The following is a 24,301-nucleotide window of genomic DNA, read 5'->3' on the forward strand; positions in this document are numbered from 1 at the left end:
AACTGAGTTATCTGACAGCAATGCAGGGGTGTTAATACTTTTGGCCACAACTGTAGTTATCCTATAGCTCAGTCCAAGATCCCGCCTCACAAAAGGAAATGTGTCAGACAATCTGAATTAATGTATATAGAATGTACTTTTAGAAAGCTTGCACACTTTCACACTGGTCAACATGGGTTATTCAAGACTACTTCAGTAAATTCATACATGGCAGTGCTAATTGAGTGCCACTCTGTTTAGCAAAGATGCATTTAATGAGCGTGTGCAAGTGTCATTGTGAAGGGAGGAGAAGCTGTGACATCATTGTAACCCTGACTGATAAGGAGTATGCTGAAAAGATAGTAAGAAATAGCCCCAGTGTGAGAAGAGCAAGGTTACTTGTTTAGTGTAAGATCATGAGATAGAAAATCCAAAAACAAAACCTGGTTTAAGGGGAATGTTACTAGAAACTGATCTACTGATTACATGACCTAATCGCAGCCCAGCAATTTTTCCCCAGACATCATGGGTCTCATTTATCACATTTCATTTTATTAGTCCACTAGAAAGCTGGCTGCCGTCAGACGGCCAGCCAGTGAGTATGTAAAAGGTAATGGCATCAGGATACACCCTCAAGGTTTAAAATTGACTGTACAGAGAAAAATCCAAGGTCTCTGTGGAAAATAAGGCAACTTGTGGTTCCGACAGAAGAGAGAATCAAAACTAGTGTTATAAATACATCCGCTACCGCGATACGACGAATTCCAGACAGCGGGCGGCGATCATCCAACATGGAGAAGGTGCAGTATTCACAGTAGATTGTCAACATGGCGAATCATGGCGCCTAGGTAAGAAACAAACCGTCCTCATCGGTCAGGCAAGACAGTGGTTCAACCCAGGGAGCTGGGCATCAAAACTCAGGACGACGGGAAAGACAAAAATAAATGCCATCACTGCAGTCCTCCAGGTCATCAACTCTCATTCTCCAGGCCAAAAAAGAAGAAAGTCATCTCTGGAACATACATCGGTAAGGAACCAGTCCCTCCGATCCAGGCAGCAATGGGAAACAGGCTTCATACACAGTAATCGGTGAGAACAGATTTAGAGATCAATGTAGAAGTTTTTTTTATAAAAATGTCCAGTGTAGAGGCTCCACTTATCACCTCCCGTGGTTAGTGAGGAAAGTCTGAGATGTTGGCAAGGTAGCTATCAGTAGTGTGAGAGGGAAGAGAGTCGGTATTGGGCCCTCATTCCACCTTGTGATGGTTGTTGTTTTGCAGTGAATGACCATTGGATACCACCCCATTCTTGGTGGGTTCTTCTTCGTCTTCATCTGGAATGTCAGTTTCATCTTTGTCGCTTCTCTCGTCTTGCTCCAGCTATTAGAAAACAAGTTAAAGTTAATCTCATGGACAAGAGAACAGCTCTGTGTAGGGTCAAACTAGAGCGCAGGCTGGCTACCAGGCCACATGGGTCCTCGTCCTTACTAGGATGTTAAACAGCATGGTGCTGGAGTAGCCAATAGAGGGCCTGCTGGAATACATTTAAAGCTGCCCCTTTAAAGTGTTAATTTTCCAAAATGGCATTTTTTGACAGAGCTTGTAAAAAATTTAGCAAGTTACTGCTTATTAAAATTTGATGTCTTGAGTTATTAATGCTTGCGTTTCTAGCTAGTTGCCTAGGAAAGAGACCACCGCTACTGTCTAGCCTGTGATCACTGTGCTGAAATGGATAGGGATGGGGCGACAAGTCACTCCAGCAATCCTGACCAGTTTCAAAATAGTGCTTATAAGTTTAATAGTAAAATGGTTTGTAAGCACTGCATATGTTGTGCTGTCTCGCAGCAGTGGTTGGTCTCAAACAACAGGCAATCTAAAAAATGGAAGAAAATTGCTTGTATTTAAATCATTTAGGAAGTTAAGAGCAATCCTTTAACATTAGTGTATTTAGATGGATTATCAAAGTAAGTACACCAGCCTCAAAAGTCTAAAATCTATTTAACACTGAAGTAAAACCTGATGACCGATTCTTATTTGTTTTTGTGGAAAAATTGACAGAGTGTGTCTTACCTTGCCAGTAAGAAATTTATGGGCCATGCCCAGGATAAGGTAAGCCCAGAATATGTGCAGACATTGTAGTACCCACAGCATGACATTGAAAAAGTAGTAACCAAAGAAGGGTGGGTAAATCTCTACAGGGTAAACCCAGGTGCAATGTAGGATCCTGCAAAAGATGGGATAAAAAAAAGAAAAGTCTGACAACATCTGGACAAGAAATGAAAAGGAGTCAAAAGTTGTCAGGGACTGCTGCTAATCAGCTTGTGCCAGTAAACAGCGCTGAAGAAAGAAATGGTGGGATAATGAGCATTCTAATGGCCTCAGCCACTTACCAGAAAGGAAAGATGATGATCCTTGTGACGATGAAGACAAAGGCGAAGACCACAAACAAGTTGTTACAGGTCTCCTTCCAGCCAGCATAGTTAAACATCTTAGCAGACTGTTTAATGAGAAAAAACAAAACACAACCTCAGTCAAGTTTCTGACTTTTAACACATCCTCTGCATTGGTGGTCCTTCAAAAACCATGGCTGTGAATAGGTCTACTGCTTTACGGGCAGAGTGCAATTCAATGAGTAGACTGTCCACTGTGCCGGACATCTACCTGAAGAGGATACTTGGGTGGAGCTTCTCTCAGCCAATCGGCCTCTTCACAAAGCTCCACCCCTGAGTGTCCTTTCCAGTTGTTGGCCAAGTGTTTATGGTACTAACTGAGCCTTCAGAACTGCTACATATATTAAAAGCGCTTACCTCTAGGAAAAAATCAGAGGCGTCATGAATGACCAATACCAAAGTACCCACGCGGATGTAGTTGGCACACCACGAGAAGCTGATTAGCACGATAGTGGCCACGTGGTGGATGATCTGCTCTTGAAAGTCCTGGAGGAGAAAAAATATATAAAAGAGGATTGGGTAATCTCCAGTATGCATCTTACACTCCATTCACAATTCAGAATTTTGCCCCTGATGACAGTAGCTGAGATCAATACCAACCTTCCGTTTGACATCAAACGCCACTCTGAAGAGTAGAGACCAGTAAAAGCCCAGTGAAATCATGTAGTACCAGTACTGCGATAGGATCATAGTCTGAAGGAGGAGAGAGATAGTGAGCAGAACATGCAAGAGCTGAGGACTCAATTAAACGTCTGAGCCGCCAGTATGGGAATTACCTGCTTAGGGAAATCCTTCCAGACCTCTCGCAGATCCTGAAACCAGGGTTTCTGCATAAAAGTTAAAAAGAGATTAAAATTCATATGCTTCTTATATTACACATATATACACTGCTCAAAAAAAATAAAGGGAACACTAAAATCCCACATCCTAGATATTACTGAATGAAATATTCCACTTGTAAATCTTTATTCATTACATAGTGGAATGTGTTGAGAACAATAAAACCTAAAAATTATCAACGTAAAGCACAACTAATATCCCACGGAGGTCTGGAGTTGGAATGATGCTCAAAATCAAAGTGGAAACTGAAGCTACAGGCTGATCCAACTTCAGTGGAAATGCCTCAAGACAAGGAGTGAGTGTGGCCTCCACGTGCCTGTATGACCTCCCTACAAAGCCTGGGCATGCTCCTGATGAGGCGGCAGATGGTCTCCTGAGGGATCTCCTCCCAGACCTGGACTAAAGCATCCGCCAAGTCCTGGACAGTCTGGTGCAACGTGACTTTGGTGGATGGTGCAAGACATGGTCCTCAATCGGATTCAGGTCTGGGGAAGGGGCGGGCCAGTCCATAGCTTCAATGCCTTCATCTTGCAGGAACTGCTGACACACTCCAGCCACATGAGGTCTGGCATTGTCCTGCATTAGGAGGAACCCAGGGCCAACCGCACCTGCATATGGTCTCACAAGGAGTCTGAGGATCTCATCTCGTTACCTAATGGCAGTCAGGCTACCTCTGGTGAGTACATGGAGGGCTGTGCGGCACTCCAAAGAAATACCACCCCACACCATTACTGACCCACTGCCAAACTGGTCATGCTGAAGGATGTTGCAGGCAGATCGCTCTCCATGGCGTCTCCAGACTCTGTCATATGTGCTCAGTGTGAACCTGCTTTCATCTGTGAAGAGCACAGGGTGCCAGTGGCGAATTTACCAATCCTGGTGTTCTGTGACAAATGCCAAGCGTCCTGCACGGTGTTGGGCTGTGAGCACAACCCCCATCTGTGGACGTCAGGCACTCAGACCATCCTCATGGAGTCGGTTTCTAACTATTTGTGCAGACACATGCACATTTGTGGCCTGCTGGAGGTCATTTTGCAGGGCTCTGGCAGTGCTCCTCCTGTTCCTCCTTGCACAAAGGCTGAGGTAGCGGTCCTGCTGCTGGGTTGTTGCCCTCCTACGGCCCCCTCCACGTCTGCTTGTGTACTGGCCTGTCTCCTGGTAGCGCCTTCAGCCTCTGGACACTACAATGACAGACACAGCAAACCTTTCCACAGCTCGCATTGATGTGCCAATCCTGGATGAGCTGCACTACCTGAGCCACTTGTGTGGGTTGTAGAGTCCGTCTCATGCTACCACGAGTGTGAAAGCACAACCAAAAGTGACCAAAACATCAGCCAGAAAGCATTGGTACTGAGATGTGGTCTGTGGTCCCCACCTGCAGAACCACTCCTTTATTGAGTCTGTCTTGATAATTGCCAATAATTCCCATCTGTTGTCTATGCCATTTGCACAACAGCATGTGAAATTGATTGTCAAACAGTGTTGCTTCCTAAGTGGACAGTTTGATTTCACAGAAGTTTGATTTACTTGGAGTCATAATCTGTTGTTTGTGTTCCCTTTATTTTTTTTGAGCAGTTACACACACACAAAAGGTCACCCATTAAAATAAAGTCAGCAAGAGAAGCAACGAGCACAGTTTTTGGATGAGGTGCCTGAACACAGTAACGTAGTACAGTACACGGAGTACTCACGTCTATGAGGACGGTAATGCCAGCAATGAAAGCAAGAAGATAATAGGTGAATCTCCAACTGTGAAAATAAAAGGCAGACCTCTGGTTGGCTGAGAATAAGAATACAAAAATACCCCTAAAAAAACCCAAATCTTTATAAAGTACCACCCCTTTTAGCTATGGTATGGGGACTGCCCATGATCTGGAATATCGCCGCACTACTTTGACATTTCCCATTCAGTCTTCCATTATGACGGCTGGAATATGGTGCTGCAGTTACTCCATCTGATTTGATAGGTGGCGCTGTAGACCTGATCAGCATGTACCTGGCCTCCCGGAACTTCTTCTGTAGGCTCGGCCGGTCCTGGTTTCTCCTCCGGCGGAACCATCTCTCCACCTGGCGTACAGTGATTTTACTTGCCCTTGACAAGTTTTCCAGATCTCCCTGTTAGGAATAGAGTTTTATAATGCGATGATTCATAACACATGATTACCTGCTGGAACTGTATGAGTGCCAAAGCCCCCACCCGTCCCAGCCAAAGCCCCCACCCGTAAGTAGGGCGTCCCAGCTAAAGCCCCAAACCTTTTAGCCAAAGGGACTTCACACTTGACCTTTAAAACTCACTGCCTATGGTGAAATCACAGACACACTGGACCCGAATCCCACCCCAATGGTGACATCATCCTCCCCCGGCCCCACTCCCAAAGTGACATCACACCTGTTTGGGATGTTTAGAGCAGCTTTTATAGAAGGACTCCAGGACCGGATTATGGGCCGCCCGCAGCTTCACCTTGTCCTTCACGCCCAGTACCTTGGCGAATGGGGAGGCCACGTAACTGCAAGACATATCACAGGGGAAATTCACATACAAGACACAGGCCAGGGATATGCTCAGCTCCGGCCTGCATACATGTGAAGGAGCAGAGCTGCAGTGCAAAGCACGAGGCGAACAGCTGACCACAGAGCAGAAATAATAAAAATAAATATAACTAATTAAAGGAACACTATCACATCGATGTCTGAATGGGGCAAAAAGAGGGTTCCAGAAATAATTATTGATGTTCATACCATTATATGTTTGGATAAGCCAAGATTAAATTTTAAAGTCGGATGCTGTAATCAGAAGTAAAAAAAAATAAAATAAAAACCCTAAAAAACATGGATCGTAGAATTTTTTTACTTTTATGTGCAGTACCACTCTTGACCACTAGATGTCCCCAAGAGCCAACGATCTGATCGACATGATTATAATAATAATTTTTATTTAGCGCTAACATATTCCCCAGCGCTTTACAGTTTGCACACATTATCATCGCTGTCCCCGATGGGGCTCACAATCTAAATTCCCTATCAGTATGTCTTTGGAATGTGGGAGGAAACCAGAGTGCCCGGAGGAAACCCACGTAAACACAGAGAGAACATACAAACTCTTTGCAGATGTTGTCCAAGGTGGGATTAGAACCCAGGACTCCAGCGCTGCAAGGCCGCAGTGCTAACCACTGAGCGACCCTGCTGCTCAATCTCCCCAAGTTTCATCACAGGGAAAACACAGATATACTTACATTTCAAAGATGTACCGTACTATAAGGAAGAGGAAAGCGAGAGGGATGGAGATGTACAAGTCGGAAGCTTTGGCGTACACCCGGCCATCCTGGTCTTCCAGGTCCGTCCACGTCAGGTTCTTCGGAAGCCAGAGTCGGTGCCACCAGAAGTAGTCGTAAGCAGTTTGCAGCATCCTGTAGGGAATAGAGGCGTTGTTAGAAATGTTGACTTCTGATGAGGCCGATACTCGGGCACAGGTAGCAGAGGTATTACAATACCAGAATCTGACATCTTTAGCTCAGAGGACACAGTGTAGCAAAGCCTCAGCTGTAGGAAGTATTAGAACAGAAAACTCCAGGCACGGACAACTAGTCTCCTCACTTCCTCTTCTTGCAGAGGAAGTCACACAACCACTGCAGCTAATCAGCTGCCACCGATTAGCTGCAGAGGTCATTTACCGATTGAGCCAGAAGAGAGGCGATTAAGGAACACCGACTGCGGTGCAGAGAAATGGCGGGGGTCTAGCAATAAATAATGCACAATCCCTTTAAGATTTGATTAAAACCAAGTAGGAGAGGCAGCGCAGCTTCTTTCTGTATAATGGCTGACGCCCTTGGAGAGCACCGGCTGGAAGCCACTCTGGAGATGTCTGCACATGCATCACTGATCTGACGAGTCGGCCGAGTCGCGCATCCAGGTTTTGCAGGTTCCATTTGCCAAGGGGGGGGGGAATTTATTTGCCTGCAATCTGTTTCCATTTGTAAATTTATGCAAAGCTTCATCTAAGCTTCATGAGGATCAGCAGCTTCACCAGGAGGTCAGCTCAGGCCATTCTAAAATGCCAAGATGGCACACAGCTTAAGGCTTTAAAAGGAGCATGTCCACCTTCATAAATGGGTATTTGTGGATACTACATGTGAATCCAAGCAATTTTTCAATTTGGTGCTTATTAAAATTTTCAACCATTCTGGAGATACTAACACTTTGGTTTACAGCTCGTTGCCTTGGAGACCGACCACCGCTGCTAGACATCTTAAAATGTGCAGTGCTTACTAGCCATTTTCTAATGAGCTTGTAAGAACTATTGTGAAGCTGGCTAAGATCTCTGGCACCTACTAATTTCGGCCAGCTTCAGTGCAGTGCTTATACGAGCTTGACAGCAGTGGTGGTCGGTCTCCTAGGCAATAAGATGTAAACGGCTGAAAATTTTTAATAAGCAGAATATTGCAAAGTTGTTTGTTTTTACACTCAGTATCTGATAATGTCCACCTATGAAAATGGGGAAAAACCTCTTAAAGGCATATTTCGCATAAACACATTAATGGACCCTGGGACCTGAATCCATCATGAAAACCAGGGCCCAGTCTGGTCTCTACTGTGACAGCAGAGGTCACAGCATTCCCCTCTCAATTCGCTTTTACAGGGGCACGCTTGCACCTCTGATTGCCAATGAGGAGGAAAAAAAATTAAAAGGAGGAGGAGTTGGGGTTTGTTGTTCAAATGGCTGGTTTCTCAACAGCGCCACTTATGTCCATAGGATGTGTCACGTACTGCAGCCCAGCCACAAGTTTTTGAATGCAATACCATACGTAGCCTGTGCACAAGAGTGGCACTGCAATTAGTATATATCTCTATCAGCCAGAAATGGGTTGACCTGTCCTTGTGCAGGTTTAGTGTGTATCATCCACCTGGTCCGTCTTGGACAGCTACTTCCATGCAGCTTTCTAAGTCTGACTTAGAGGGAAAAGAAGTGTATTTCCACTACTCCCCCCCCCCCCCCCCCCCAAAAAAAAAATAAATAAATAAATTACACACACACACACACACCCGTTCAAAAGTTTAAGGTCACTTAGAATTTCCTTATTTTTGAAAGAAAAGCACAGTTTTTCCAATGAAGCTAACATTAAATGATTCAGAAATACACTCAATACATTGTTAATGTGGTAAATGACTATTGTAGCTGCAAACGTCTGGTTTGTAATGCAATATCTTCATGGGTGTATAGAGGCCCATTTCCAACAACCATCACTCCAGTGTTCTTATGGTACTTTGTGTTTGCTAACTGTGTAAGAAGGCTAATGGATGGTTAGAATACCCTTGAAAACCCTTGTGCAAGTATGTTAGCACAGCTGAAAACAGTTTGGCTGATTAGAGAACCTATAAACCTGACCTTCCTTTGAGCTAGTTGAGAATCTGGAGCATTACATTTGTTGGTTCCATTAAACTCTCAAAATGGCCAGAAAAAAAGAACTTTCATGTGAATCTGGACAGTCTATTCTTGTTCTTAGAAATGAAGGCTATTCCAGGCGAGAAATTGCCAAGAAACTGAAGATTTCCTACAACGGTGTGTACTACTCCCTTCAGAGGAGAGCACAAACAGGCTCTAACCAGAGTAGAAAGAGAAGTGGGAGGCCCCGCTGTACAACTGAGCAGCAAGACAAGTACATTAGAGTCTGTAGTTTGAGAAATCGACGCCTCACAGGTCCTCAACTGGCAGCTTCATTGAATAGTACACGCAAAACGCCAATGTCAACATCTACAGTGAAGAGGCGACTGGATGCTGGCCTTCAGGGCAGAGTGACAAAGAAAAAGCCATATCTGAGACTGGCTAATAAAAGGAAAAGATTAATATGGGCAAAAGAACACAGACATTGGACAGAGGACGATTGGAAAAAAGTGTTATGGACAGACGAATCCAAGTTTGATGTGTTTAGATCACACAGAAGAACATTTGGGAGACGCAGAACAACTGAAAAGATGCTGTAAGAGTGCCTGACGCCATCTGTCAAGCATGGTGGAGGTAATGTGATGGTCTGGGGTTGCTTTGGTGCTGGTTAAGTGGGAGATTTGTACAAGGTAAAAGGGATTTTGAATAAGGAAGGCTATCACTCCATTTTGCAACGCCAGGCCATACCCTGTGGACAGCGCTTGATTGGAGCCAATTTCATCCTACAACAGGACAATGATCCAAAGCACACCTCCAAATTATGCAAGAACTATTTAGGGAAGAAGCAGGCAGCTGGTATTATACCTGTAATGGAGTGGCCAGCACAGTCACCAGATCTCAACCCCATTGAGCTGTTGTGGGAGCAGCTTGACTGTATGGTACGCAAAAAGTGCCCATCAAGCCAAACCAACGTATGGGAGGGGCTTCTGGAAGCACGGGGTGAAATTTCTCCAGATTACCTCAGCAAATTAACTGCTAGAATGCCAAAGGTCTGCAATGCTGTAATTGCTGCAAAGGGAGCATTCTTTGATGAACACAAAGTTTGAAGGAGAAAATTACTATTTCATAAAAATCTTTTTTTCGAACCTTGTCAATGTCTGGACTAGATTTTCAACTCATTTGATTAATAAAAGTATGATTTTTCATTGAAAACACAAAATTGTCTGGGTGACCCTAAACTTTTGAACGGTATATTATATATATATATATATATATATATATATATATATACTTTTTTATTATTATGACTTGTAAAATATTGACATTACTGCTCCTTTAATGTAGAGGACATGAGTCACATGACCACAGGCTGGCGGTCACTGAGACCTTGCTTGCTCTAAGGAAGCCAATAAAATGGATAGGAATCATTAAATACCAAGCGCTAGCAAGCCCATAATGGCTTAACCCCTTGGAGACTATAGGGGGGGCACAATCTGAGAAGATAGAGCTCCCCTTTAAGAGAATACGTTGTTGAGTCGAGACGGCCTTGAGCTAATGAACACAACACCTCCGCCGATTCATGTGACTCCGCCGTGTAACCTTATAGCTGTTCCTTGATCATTAGCAAACACCTTGGAGTCTTTTTTCCGTGTCGGAGCGCTTTGTCTGCTGTACAACTGTCACCTGGTGACAATGGATCTTCGTGCCTCCCCCTTCCCCCCCCCCCCCCAAAAAAAAGGAGACTTAACATTGCGCAAAATATAGTAAACTGGATGCTCCAGGTGGACGAAGCGCCTGCTTCATTAGAGAGACCACTCCTTTCAGAACGCGGCCCAACTGATTGCTCAGTGTTGGTGGCATTTCGGGCAAGCAGTTGAATTTGCTTTTGCGCTTTCTCTGCTGCGGTGACAGGTTATTTCGGCCCCAGGCAGTGACGTCTACACCTCTTTAGTTGTAGGAAGCAGGCCTGTGCTACAAGCTGTGAAGTGGGGCCTCAGCGGACGCAGATGAAAGGGTTAATTAGTAAATCCTTTAATGGCAGTAGTTTATAAACCCCTTTAAGAAGGGGGTTGGCGTTTCACTTATCTCAGTCATCAAGGCAGTTGGGTCTACATGAAAACACAAATGTAAACATTTGGTGGAGATCATCATTACATGAATGGAGGACAGATCCACAAGGACCAGCAAAGGGCAGAACACACCAGCAGATATCAGACCTGTCACAGGCACCTTAGTAAGTCTGGGCCAACGGTTGTAGAGACCACCGTTTGGTCTGCAGGGGATGTGGCCAAAAACAGCATCTACGCATATAAAACTGATTTTTAAAAAAAAAACAAACAAAAAACCCCCCACATATATCAAAACCTAACTGTTTCTGTAACCGCCAAGCAGAAGCCGTGTCAGGCGCCACCCCCAGCACCTGCATTAGGCAACAATTAAACCACTACTGTAACTGCCAAGCAGAAGCCAAGTGTGAGACTCCACCCCCAGGACCTGCATTAGGCAACTGCAGTTTTGCTACTCTAGGCTTCTTCTACAATATGTTGTGAGAATCTACGAATTCACATTTTTTTCTCAAAACAAGAAAAGCCACAGTCCCATAGCAAGTTTTTGATTGGAACTAGGATGCCCTTGTCAGAAACTGTTACCCCCGTCCCGCTCTAGTGCAGGTCTGCCCAGTTTCATACCCCCACCCACTACTCTGCTGCCTGATCTGACCCTCCCCCAATGCTCATTACCACCAGGCTCTCCTACAGGCCTGCCTAATCTGATACCTCCTCCTCCCACCACACTCATTACTGCCAAGTTTTCCTACAGGCCTGCCTGATCTGATATCCCCCTTGCTCATTACCACCAGGCTCTCCTACAGTCCTATCTGATCCGATATCCCCTGTGCTCATTACCACCAGGCTCTCCTACAGTCCTACCTGATGATACCTCCTCCCCCCACACATTATTATATATAGTTTTCCTACAGGCCTGCCTGATCTGATATCCCCCGCGCTCATTACCACCAGGCTCTCCTACAATCCTACCTGATCTGACACCACTTCCCCCTACCCCAGCTCATTACCACCAGGCTCTCGTACAGTCCTGCCTGATCTGATACCACCTCCTCACCCCCCACGCTCATTACCATCAGGCTCTCCTACAGCCCTTCCTGATCTGATATCCCCCGTGCTCATTACCACCAGGCTCTCCTACAGTCCTACCTGATCCGATATCTCCCATGCTCATTACCACCAGGCTCTCCTACAGTCCTACCTGATCCGATATCTCCCATGCTCATTACCACCAGGCTCTCCTACAGTCCTACCTGATCCGATATCTCCCATGCTCATTACCACCAGGCTCTCCTACAATCCTACCTGATCCGATATCCCCACCAGGCTCTCCTACAGTCCTGCCAGATCTGATACCTCCTCCTCCTACACTGATTATTGCCAAGTTTTCCTACAGGCCTGCCTGATCTGATATCCCCGTGCTCATTACCACCAGGCTCTCCTACAGTCCTACCTGATCTGATATCCCCCACGCTCATTACCACCAGGCTCTCCTACAGGCCTACCTGATCTGACACCACTTCCCCCTACCCCAGCTCATTACCACCAGGCTCTTGTACAGTCCTGCCTGATCTGATACCACCTCCTCACCACCCCACGCTCATTACCATCAGGCTCTCCTACAGCCCTTCCTGATCTGATATCCCCCATGCTCATTACCACCAGGCTCTCCTACAGTCCTACCTGATCCGATATCCCCACCAGGCTCTCCTACAGTCCTGCCTGATCGGACACCACTTCCCCCTACGCCAGCTCATTACCACCAGGCTCTTGTACAGTCCTGCCTGATCGGACACCACTTCCCCCTACCCCAGCTCATTACCACCAGGCTCTTGTACAGCCCTTCCTGATCTGATATCCCCCGTGCTCATTACCACCAGGCTCTCCTACAGTCCTACCTGATCCGATATCCCCACCAGGCTCTCGTACAGTCCTGCCTGATCGGACACCACTTCCCCCTACCCCAGCGCATTACCACCAGGCTCTTGTACAGTCCTGCCTGATCGGACACCACTTCCCCCTACCCCAGCTCATTACCACCAGGCTCTTGTACAGTCCTGCCTGATCTGATACCACCTCCTCACCACCCCACGCTCATTACCATCAGGCTCTCCTACAGCCCTTCCTGATCTGATATCCCCCATGCTCATTACCACCAGGCTCTCCTACAGTCCTACCTGATCCGATATCCCCACCAGGCTCTCCTACAGTCCTGCCTGATCGGACACCACTTCCCCCTACGCCAGCTCATTACCACCAGGCTCTTGTACAGTCCTGCCTGATCGGACACCACTTCCCCCTACCCCAGCTCATTACCACCAGGCTCTTGTACAGCCCTTCCTGATCTGAAATCCCCCGTGCTCATTACCACCAGGCTCTCCTACAGTCCTACCTGATCCGATATCCCCACCAGGCTCTCGTACAGTCCTGCCTGATCGGACACCACTTCCCCCTACCCCAGCTCATTACCACCAGGCTCTCGTACAGTCCTGCCTGATCGGACACCACCCCCACGTTCATTACCAACAGTCTCTCCTACAATGTTGTCAGATCTGACTGCTCCAGCAGTGAGGTCCCGGAATGCTGCCAATAGACTTTGGTCTTATTTTTTTTTTCTGGGTGGTGAGAAAGTAGATAAAAACGGCAAGATCTCAGCTGTGGCAGTGTTCACCGTATAACACATCCCCTATACTCTATGGACCAGTCCAGTTACAGTAACGCCAACATCTGGGCAGGCATTTGGAGCCCTGGCCCTGCCTAACCGTTTAAGGCACCGATATCAGGGATTGAGCAGCCATGAACAGAAATGTCTCTGTTCCCAGCAGTTAATCATCACCTTGATCCAATAGTACAGCAAGTGGCAGAAGTGGGTTATCCGGCACTAGAAACACATGGCCACCATCTTCCAAGACCAGCACCACCTTTGTCCACTGGCTGCATCTGGTATCGCAGCTTGGCTCCATTGAATTCAGTCAAACAAGATGTCAGTAACTGGGCGTGCAGGTAGCACCATGGAAAGATTAATTAATTAATGACGGGGAGGATTTAGCTGCAGATGCCACGTCCCTATGGATGGCCTAATTGCAGAGAAGACACAATGTTTCTGTGCGTTGGGGCAGGTGCATCGGATTAATTAGCACGCGCCGTGCTGTGGGCGGCTGTCAGGGGAGACCTGCACAATATGGAGAAGCCGGGAGGGGGGGGGCACGATTTATCACATCAGTGCCGAAAAGTGAGCAACACAAATGGTTAAAGATACCTGACAGAACAATAGCCCGGCGGCTACAAGGCAAACACTGGGTGACATAGGAGGCTGTAAAGTCTGACGTGCAACTGTATAAAAAAAGTGATCGCAGGATCATGTCCACTAAAAAGACTAATAAAAAATATATATCTAAAGAAATAAAATGTAAAAATGACAAACTTTATAAACAACATAAAAGTAAAAAATAATAAAAAAAAAAAGTTTAAACCGCTCTGCAAGTAGAAAATTCCAAGAAATAAAAATGAACATATTTGGCATCGTTGCATACGCAATTGTCAGAGCTAAATAAAAAAAAAAAAAAAAAAAGACAAAAACCCCCCCACTCAATTGGTATAAAAGAACAACACAAAAAGAAGAGACAATTGACGATTTTTTTCCACTTTTTTGAAAGCTGCACCATTGGAATTTTGTTCCCATTTTTTCAGGACATTACTTGGTAAAATAAAGAACTTTGTCAAAATTACAACTCGTCTCACAAAAATAAAATATTACTAAGAAACAGCTAAAGCAAAAATAACTAAAATAAATAAAGTGGCCATATCTTTAAAGAATTAGGCTGGCCATGCAACCTCACTATCCCCATAAACAGTGACGTGTGAAACTATTCACCCCCTTGGCTTTTTACCTATTTTATTACATTACAACCTGTGTGTAAATATTTGTGGAATCTGACGTGTGTGTGATGCATCAGCACTAAATAGTGTAAGTTGGTGAAGTGAGAGAAATCTAGGCATATATTAAATTTATGGTATCAAAACTAAAAATTGGCATGTGCATATGTATTCAACCCTTTTGCTCTGGTCCCTACAAATTTCTGGCGCAAGCAATTCCCTTCATAAGTCCCATGCTTAGTGACAGGACGTCCCCCTGTGTGCAATCTAAGTGTCTTATGTCTGTCAGAATATACACTTTACCTTTTCTGAAAAGGCCACAGAGGCTGCAACACCATTAACAAGAGGCACCACTAACCAAACACCATGAAGACTAAGGGTACCGTCACACAGTGAAATTTTCATCGCTACGATGGTACGATTCGTGACGTTCTAGCGATATCGTTACGATATCGCAGTGTCTGACACGCAGCAGCGATCAGGGACCCTGCTGAGAATCGTACGTCGTAGCAGATCGTTTGGAACTTTCTTTCGTCGCTGGATCTCCCGCTGTCATCGCTGGATCGTTGTGTGTGACAGCGATCCAGCGATGTGTTCGCTTGTAACCAGGGTAAACATCGGGTAACTAAGCGCAGGGCCGCGCTTAGTAACCCGATGTTTACCCTGGTTACCAGCGTAAACGTAAAAAAAACAAACAGTACATACTCACATTCCGGTGTCCGTCCCCCGGCGTCTCAGCTTCTCTGCACTGTGAGCGCCTGCCGGCCGGAAAGCGAGCACAGCGGTGACGCGGTGACGTCACCGCTCTGCTTTCCGGCTATGGTGCTTACACAGTGCAGAGAAGCAGAACGCCGGGGGACAGACACCGGAATGTGAGTATGTACTGTTTGTTTTTTTTACGTTTACGCTGGTAACCAGGGTAAACATCGGGTTACTAAGCGCGGCCCTGCGCTTAGTAACCCGATGTTTACCCTGGTTACCCGGGGACTTCGGCATCGCTCCAGCGCCGTGATTGCAAAGTGTGACCGCAGTCTACGACGCTGGAGCGATAATCATACGACGCTGCGACGTCACGGATCGTGCCGTCGTAGCGATGAAAATGGCACTGTGTGACGGTACCCTAAGGATATCTCCAAACACCATGAAGACCAAGGAGATCTCCAAACAACACCTATCAGTTATTAGGTTCTTTAGAAGGACGTAGATCTGGGGATTTATTCTGACGGAGTATAGGCTGAACTGGTTGGACAAATGTATTTTTTCGACCTTGATAACTATGTTACCACGAAGCCCAAGGAGATCTCCAAACACCACCATGAAGACCAAGGAAATCACCAAAGAATACCATGGAGACCAAGAATATCTCCAAACACCATGAACACCAAGTAGATCTCCTAACAAGTCAGGGACAAAGGTGTTGAGATGTACAAGTCATGGTACCACAACAAACCTGCCAAGAAAGGCCTGCCCACCAAAACTCTCAGCCTGGGCAAAGAGGACATTAATCAGAGAGGCAGCACAGAGACCAAATGTAACCATGAGGAGCTGCAGATTTCCCAAGCAGAGACTGGAGTATCTGTCTATGACCACCATAAGGCGTACATTCCATAGAGGTAGCCTTTATGGAAGAGAGGCCAGAAAAAGCCTTTACTTACACATAAAAAGATGTAAGGCTCATCTTGAGTTTGCCAAAAGACAAGTGGGACCCCCCCCCCCCCCAAATGTATGGAGGAAAGTGCTGTGGTCAAATGAGACCAAAATTGAAGTTTTGGTGACCACAGTGAATGCTATGTCTGGCGTCAAACCAACACAGCTCATCACTCAAAGAACACCATCCCCACAGTGAAACGTGGTGGCAGCATCAGGTTGTGGGGATGTTTTACAGCAGCAATGACAGGGAAAATGGTCCGAGGGGGAAGATGGATGATGTGAAAAACAGGGATATTCTTGAGCAAAACCTGTTTCAGTCTGTCAGTGATTTGAGACTAGGTCGGCGGTTCACCTTCCAACAAGACAATGACCCAAAGCAACACTCGACTGGTTTAAGGGGAAACGTGTAAATATTTTGGAGTGGCCTATACACAGCCCAGACCTTAATCCAATTGAGAACCTGTGGTCAGACTTGAAGATTGCTGTTCACCAGAGGAAAACGTCTAATTTGAAGGAGATGGAGCAGTTTTGCCTTTAGAAATGGGTAAAAATCCAAGTGGCAATGTGGAAAGCTCATAGAGACTTATCCAAAGGGACTGGGAGCTGTAGCTGCCACAAAAAGGAGGCTCTGCAGAATATTGACTTTAGGGGGCGAATAGTGATGCGCACAAGTTTTCAGTTATTTTGTCCTATTTGTTCTTTGTGTCACAAAAGTGTGTGTGTTGTACTTTTGAAAGCCACTGTATAGATGTACGCTCAGATCAGTTGGCCGTACATGTGTTAAGACAACTGCTTGATGTCTCTGCCCATTTTTCCTTGAGATTAAAGGATTGGACATGTTGAAAACCAGCTGCCCAATCCCTCTTGACCTTGAAACTTGACAAAATTTGGGACACCCTGATACATATGGGTGGTTGACTAGTCTTGCCAAAAGTTTAATCATTGTTGTAGTAGTAGTAGTAGTAGTAGTAGTAGTAGTAGTAGTAGTAGTAACAAGTTACCTGATTCGGGGTCCCCACCCTGGGGGACCACCAACATCTTTGGCTTGGCATTGCATGCAAACCTACCGGGTGGGCCATGTATACACCTAAATAAAATGGGAATGGTTGGTGATATCAACTTCCTACTTGTGGCACATGAGTATATGGGAGGGGGAAAACTTTTCAAGATGGGTGGTGACCATGGCAGCCATTTTGAAGTCGGCCGCCATGAGGGTCCTGTTCCAATTTTTATTTTGCCTATTCTGCCCATTCAGCACACCGATATGGCATCAGTCGAACATCCCTTTGGCGGATATTAGCTACTCACAAATGGCACCCTTACAAAATCCGGCTGCTGCAGCATCTCATCGGGGATTACCCAGATCGGAGCGATGAATTTGCAGAATGGGCAAAATAAAAATTGGAACAAGACCCTCAGTTTACACAGAACATTATGTTCAGTGATGAGGCAAACTTTTTTGGGTGGGCCATATATATGGATACACCTAAATAACATGGGAATGGTGACAGTTTTCTTGTGTAGGGTGTCTTGCATTGAAATCTGCTGCAATGACCCGGGTACTGCGTTCACCAGACATCATCACAATTTCTATCCGCTCCTCACCTGCTAACCTCTGCGACATGTCAATGGCTGTAAACAAAGAGAAACTTGTAAATAACTCATGAAAGAGTAAAGTTATGTTAAAACCAAGCACACCATTGTTTTTCTTGTGAAATTCTCAATAAGTTTGATGTGTCACATGACCCTCCTCCCATTGGAAAAAATAAAGTTGGATCCAAAATGGCTGACTTCAAAATGGCCGCCATGGTCACCACCCATCTTGAAAAGTTTTCCCCCTCCCATATACTAACGTGCCACAAACAGGAAGTTGATATCACCAACCATTCCCATTTTATTTAGGTGTATCCATATACATGGCCCACCCTGTATTAACCAATACTTGCAAAGACGGCTGGTTGCATGGGATCTGAGACCCCCATCCCAAAGTTAGTATGTATTCTATCCTCCAGTCACATTAGGGATGATAAAGGACTAAACCCACACTGTGACATTTGGGAAGCGTCTCTGTGTGCCGTACACGAGTGTGAGTGTCTTGTATCGTATTGTGCAATCGCAGCGTGTCATCAAGCAAAACTGAGTCATCGGGAGCACATGTACCAGGGTGACAGCGCTGACATCACGGCACGGCCGGGTGACCTGAGGGTGCACCGAGCCTGTAGGAAGCGAGCGCTCTTCTAGGAATTGCATTATTCACGCCATTTCCTCCATGCAATCTGCACTGACTATATTTTCCAGCAGAGCAAATGCTATTGGTCTCTGTTATCAGCCATGTCAGGCTGGGGCGAGGCTGACTATGGTGATCTTTGCAGGATGACTAAAACAAAATGTGGCATCCATCTTTCTCCAAAGTACTCACCGACCAGCTGCAGTATGTGCGGCCATGCTTACACAGTACCTGCCTAGCCAACTGCAGAGATTCCTGGGAAGAAGATATGCAAATCAGCTCTCCACAAGAGGAAAGTGTGCCATCTAGTGGCGATAGCTGCCTTATGAAATAGAGATATTTAAACAAACCACAAGGAAAAGGCACAAACCAAATGGGTGCGACATGGGACAACGGTCCCCAGGAAGAAAAGGATCGGGCATGCGGAAAACCACACGCTCAATCCTTCTTTGCCTACAGAATTGGGGGCCCCGTACGTGTTGAATAACAGGTCCCGTAATAATAACGATGGGATGCTAGGTGGAGTTCCCCTTTAAGCATCACTCGGATTATAGCAGTACCAATGTTCACCAACATTCCCGCCTCGGCCGGTGGAAATTTCCAGCTCGGTGTGTACAGTACACAGCCGGGACAGCAGAAAAGATACAGTGCAGCTTGAATTTGCCTATTACTACAGGGCGGTATGGAAATCCGGGGCCACACATCGCTCTTCCCCACCGCCCCGTGCCTATTTACCTAACCGGAACCATCAATCCCAACAATGCAAATGTTTACTGCCCTCCATAACTACAGCGCCCTCCCCAACACTGCAGGATTAACCACCTGCTGACTGAACCCAAAGCGAAAACACGGGCCACATGACAGGGAGATGGAGCCACGTATGGAGGCAACATGGTACAGCACACGACATAACCACCACACATACTGTACAGAATACACAAATTATACACACGATATACCCACCACACACACACACACACACACACACACACACACACACTACAGAATACATGCACGACATACCCACCACAAATACTGTACAGCACACACACACACAGACGACATACCCACCACACACACTGTACAGAATACCCACCACACATACTGTACAGAATATACACATTACACACACACACACACACGACATACCCACCACACACAGTACACCCATTATACACACACAGTACAGAATGCACACATTATACACACACACACACACACACACGACATACCCACCACACACACACACTGTACAGAATATACACGTTACACACACACACACACACACACACACAACATACCCAGCACACATACTGTACATAACACACACGACATACCCACCACACACATTGTACAGAATACACACAAGACATACCCACCAAAAATACTGTACATTATACACACACGACATACCCAGCGCACACATACACACACACACACACACACACGACATACCCACCACACACACACTGTACAGAATACACACACGACATACCCACCACACACAGTACAGAATGCACACATTATACACAAACAAACACACACACACACACACACACACACACACACACTGTACAGAATACCCACCACACATACTGCACAGAATATACACATTACACACACGACATACCCACCACACACACACACACTACAGAATACATGCACGACATACCCACCACACACAGTACAGAATGCACACATTATACACACACACACACACGACATACCCACCACACACACACACACACACTGTACAGAATACACACACGACATACCCACCACAAACACACACACACACACTGTACAGAATACCCACCACACATACTGCACAGAATAATAATAATCTTTATTTTTATATAGCGCTAACATATTCCGCAGCGCTTTACAGGTTGCACACATTATCATCACTGTCCCCGATGGGGCTCACAATCTAAATTCCCTATCCGTATGTCTTTGGAATGTGGGAGGAAACCGGAGTACCCGGAGGAAACCCACACAAACACGGAGAGAACATACAAACTCTTTGCAGATGTTGTCCTGAGTGGGATTAGAACCCAGGACTCCAGCACTGCAAGGCTGCAGTGCTATCCACTGCGCCACCGTGCACATTACACACACAACATACCCACCACACACATGACATACCCACCACACACATGACATACCCACCACACACACACACTGTACAGAATACCCACCACACATACTGCACAGAATATACACATTACACACACGACATACCCACCACACACACACACATTGTACAGAATACACACACGATATACCCACCACACACTGTACAGAATATACACATTACACACACACACAACATACCCGCCACACACACATTGTACAGAATACACACACAACATACCCACCACATACTGTACAGAATATACACATACACACACACACACACGCGACATACCCGCCACACACATTGTACAGAATACACACACACACACACACACACAACATACCCACCACACACTGTACAGAATATACACATCACACACACACACACACACGATATACCCGCCACACACACATTGTATAGAATACACACATTATTTGGAATATACGGTGATGGAGATGGGAAGAGAAGCAGAATCCCCATTCCCCCCGTCAGTGCATTAATGTGCCCATGGTAAATTAATAACTACGAGCCTCAAGGTCATCCCTCGATTTGCCAATATAAAGTAGGGGGAAGGGAGGTTAGTCGTCTCTTAGGCTGGGGTCACACTATCAGGATTTGGTCAGTATTTTAGATCAGGATTTGTAGCCAAAACCAGGAGTGTAACAATCAGAGGAAAAGTATAATAGAAACATATGCACCACTTCTGTATTTATCCCCCACCCCTGGTTTTGGCTACAAATACTGATGTAAAATACTGACCAAATACTGATAGTGTGACCCCGGCCTAACAGTGAAAATCCCTGGCTGCTTCCATGAACAGCACCACATCTGTTTCCAGGTTGTGTCTGGTACTGCAACTCCACCAGTAAATGAGGCTAAGTTGCAATACCAGACACGACCTGTGGGCAGTTCTGGCACTGTTTCTGGATCAAAGCAGCCATGTTAATTTCTGATACTTTACAACCCCTCTATGGCTTTCCAGACATGTGACGTATTGTTATCTCCATTGTTGGATGCTATTGTATGGAAGGGGCCAGCACAGGTCACAGTGTCAGCGCCAATCACTGCGGTCAATCTACGGCGCACTCTGGTCCTTTCTAAAGCCCACTAATCCCGCCCCCCACAATGTGATTACAGGCTCACCCAGAACCGTCTATTGTTACTGACACGAGTCGTATACGCAGATCGTGGGTACAGAGCAAGCATTTTGGATGGGATCTCCCCCTATCGGAGCGGTGTGAAGGACATAACATTCGCAGCCGTCAACTTAGCATGAAAACGGTCACAGCTAATTTTACCCTAAAACATGTCTGTACACCAAGGGGTTTTTGCAGAGTTTTCACAGAATAAATAACAAGGAGATTAAAAACAAATCAATTTCGATTGAAGAGTTAGAGAATTTGCTCCAAAAAGCTCAACAAAAAATAACTTCAGTGTGAACACACCCTACGGCTCTGGAACAGTTCAAGAAACAAGTATTTCCTGCAGCAGATTTTACTACAAAACTCGCCTGTTTGGTTTTTTTTATTATGAAGCATTTTTTTTTTTTTTTTTTTTGCAACCTTTTGATAGGAATGTTTGGTTTCAGGATCTGCTCTTGAAAAAAAGAAAAATAAATAAATAAATTTGAGCAGACATTTTTAAATAGTAAACATAAGATTCCTTATTAAATTCTTTTTTTTTTTTTAGAAAAGTGCGTTGACCCCCAAAACAGCCGTTTTGACTTTTTCCCCTTTAAAATGTTTAACGTATGGAGTCATTTTATATTTTCATAGATTGGATTTTTACAGATGGGGCAATACCAGATAAGCCACTTTTTGTACGGGTAAAAAGGTGTTACACTTTTTTTAACATTTTTTGTTAGTGTGAAACTGATTGTCTGTGCCATAAACTGTAATTCCTTAGCGCTGCGATATATCGGGGCCATCTTTGAATACAAACAGTGCGGCGCTCATGTACGTGGCAGCGAAACAGTATTCAGTGATTAAAAAAAGCCGTTATCACACATAGCCAGATACAGAAACCTATGACTGTAGTGATAACGGGTCACGTCCAATCACAAGGGGAACTTAGATAACAAAAAGAAAAATGTATGGTAAAAATAACAATGACTTCCGAGTCCCCGGCATAGGACCACCGAGATGTCGTGGAGCCCCAGCGGCCATGTCACCTACCCTAAGAGGCAACACAGGAGGTGCCCCCAGGGTGTGGAGCAGGTGCAGCTCCTGAGCCCGCTCCATACCCCCCATACCTGACCTGCGGATACCCCAATGTTCCCCTGACTGTGACCCACACCAAGGACCACCCCAGTATCAGTCCAGATCGCTCCCCAGCCAGAACATTATACCCTGTAGCTTCCCGTCCAGCAGGGACCCCCGCAGCTTCTAACAACACAAGGAAACCCACCCTCATACAAACATTCTAAAAGGAAGCCCCCACAGTGCTGACCTGCCCAGAGCACTCACAATAGTTATTAACCCTTGTGCCGCACCTTTCACTGACAGGTGAGGGCCCCATAAGTCCTATTAGAGGGTCCATCTGACAGCCAGGACCACCACTGCCTCCTCGCACTGCTGGGACCCCAATGAATACTACGGGCTACACCGCAGGCCACCTCTATTGAGGCTCTCACAAGTGGGGTCCAAAGCCATCCAATTCAGATGCCTTAAAGGGATTGTCCAACCCCTTGAAAATCTGTACTAAACACACAACCAAGCTGTTCCCAAAATACCAATTACCAATACCAATTACCAGGGCAACCATTGTGAGGTGAAAATGCCACACAAAAGACACCGTCACCAAGAAACCAGACATTCCTGCTGTCACCTGTGCAGGAAGAGCGAGTAGTCTCCCATAGCAGCCAATCAGAGCTCTGCTTATAGTTCTGATAAACTATCAAAGCTGTCATAGCAACCAATCAGATCTTAGCAAAACGATAAGAACTGTTAATTTCATTGGTTGCAGCACTTTACAAAGGTGACCATCACAACCAATCCAATTTTTTTTTTTTTTTTTTGCAAAAAATAACAGCTGTAACAGGATTGGTTCACAAAGCAAAGAGGTGCTCATAGTAACCAATCAGATAACAGCTGCTACTACTCTCGCTAGAAGCCGCGATCTGATTGGTCGCTTAAGCTTAGTGTTGCGGCCACCTTGTGTAGTGCTGTCAGTCCCGGGAGCTGCCCGTACTGTGCAGACCGCGCTGTGCTCCCAGTGGGCAGCATGTGCCGAGAGTTGTGGGAAGAAGTGACTGACAGCGGCGGCACGTACCTGTGTGGGGGCAGCGCGGTGCCGGGTCCGAGGTGTTGGGGGAGAAGGGAGCGCAGGTCACCGCTCTCCCCGGGAGTTCACTGCTTCTGACGTTGCCGTTCACCCCACCCCTGGCTGCAAATCCTATGAGAGGAAGGGCCGGCGACTCCTCTTCCTCCCAGAGAGTCCACTCCCCTCCATCCCGGGCCTCCTCCCGCCGTCACTGACACGGGCTCCCGAGGAGAGGAGCCGCAGCATGGCTACTGACAGCACTGCTAACCCGCTGTTCACACACTGCGATAGCCGCACCAGCGTCACTGCTCTCTGGCTCCTCTTTAGGTTAACAAATGGGTATTTTAATTGTTAGTTTTCTCACGTCTGTATGTAAGCGCTGGACGGGCGGCAAAGGGTAAAGAGAAGGAAAGAAAGGCTGAACGTTATAGGTTACTGC

At 46.0% G+C, this 24,301-nt stretch overlaps 1 protein-coding gene across 1 annotated transcript; it reads right to left on the reverse strand.

Moving 5' to 3' along the window:
- Positions 1–511: 511 nt before the first annotated feature.
- On the reverse strand, positions 512–24,044 carry CERS2 (ceramide synthase 2). The gene is made up of 11 exons (XM_077257912.1): positions 23,872–24,044; positions 6,502–6,675; positions 5,658–5,775; positions 5,265–5,383; positions 4,960–5,017; positions 3,205–3,255; positions 3,029–3,121; positions 2,786–2,914; positions 2,369–2,475; positions 2,049–2,202; positions 512–1,358 (listed from the first exon to the last, which is right to left on the reverse strand). The coding sequence occupies exons 2-11, from the start codon at positions 6,672–6,674 to the stop codon at positions 1,227–1,229; spliced, it is 1,134 nt and encodes a 377-aa protein (XP_077114027.1). The 5' UTR covers position 6,675; positions 23,872–24,044; the 3' UTR covers positions 512–1,226.
- Between the last annotated feature and the right edge of the window lie 257 nt (positions 24,045–24,301).

This window comes from Ranitomeya variabilis, chromosome 1, assembly GCF_051348905.1.
Source record: "Ranitomeya variabilis isolate aRanVar5 chromosome 1, aRanVar5.hap1, whole genome shotgun sequence".
In the NCBI taxonomy this organism is placed as follows: Eukaryota; Metazoa; Chordata; class Amphibia; order Anura; family Dendrobatidae; genus Ranitomeya; species Ranitomeya variabilis.

Coding starts and splice junctions, on each gene's coding strand:
- CERS2 (XM_077257912.1), bottom strand. CDS start 6,674: ATGCTGCAAACTGCTTACGACTACTTCTGGTGGCACCGACTCTGGCTT. Junction 5,776..6,501: donor GTACGGTACATCTTTGAAAT/GTAAGTATATCT, acceptor TATGTCTTGCAG/TTACGTGGCCTCCCCATTCG. Junction 5,384..5,657: donor GCTCTAAACATCCCAAACAG/GTGTGATGTCAC, acceptor TATTCCTAACAG/GGAGATCTGGAAAACTTGTC.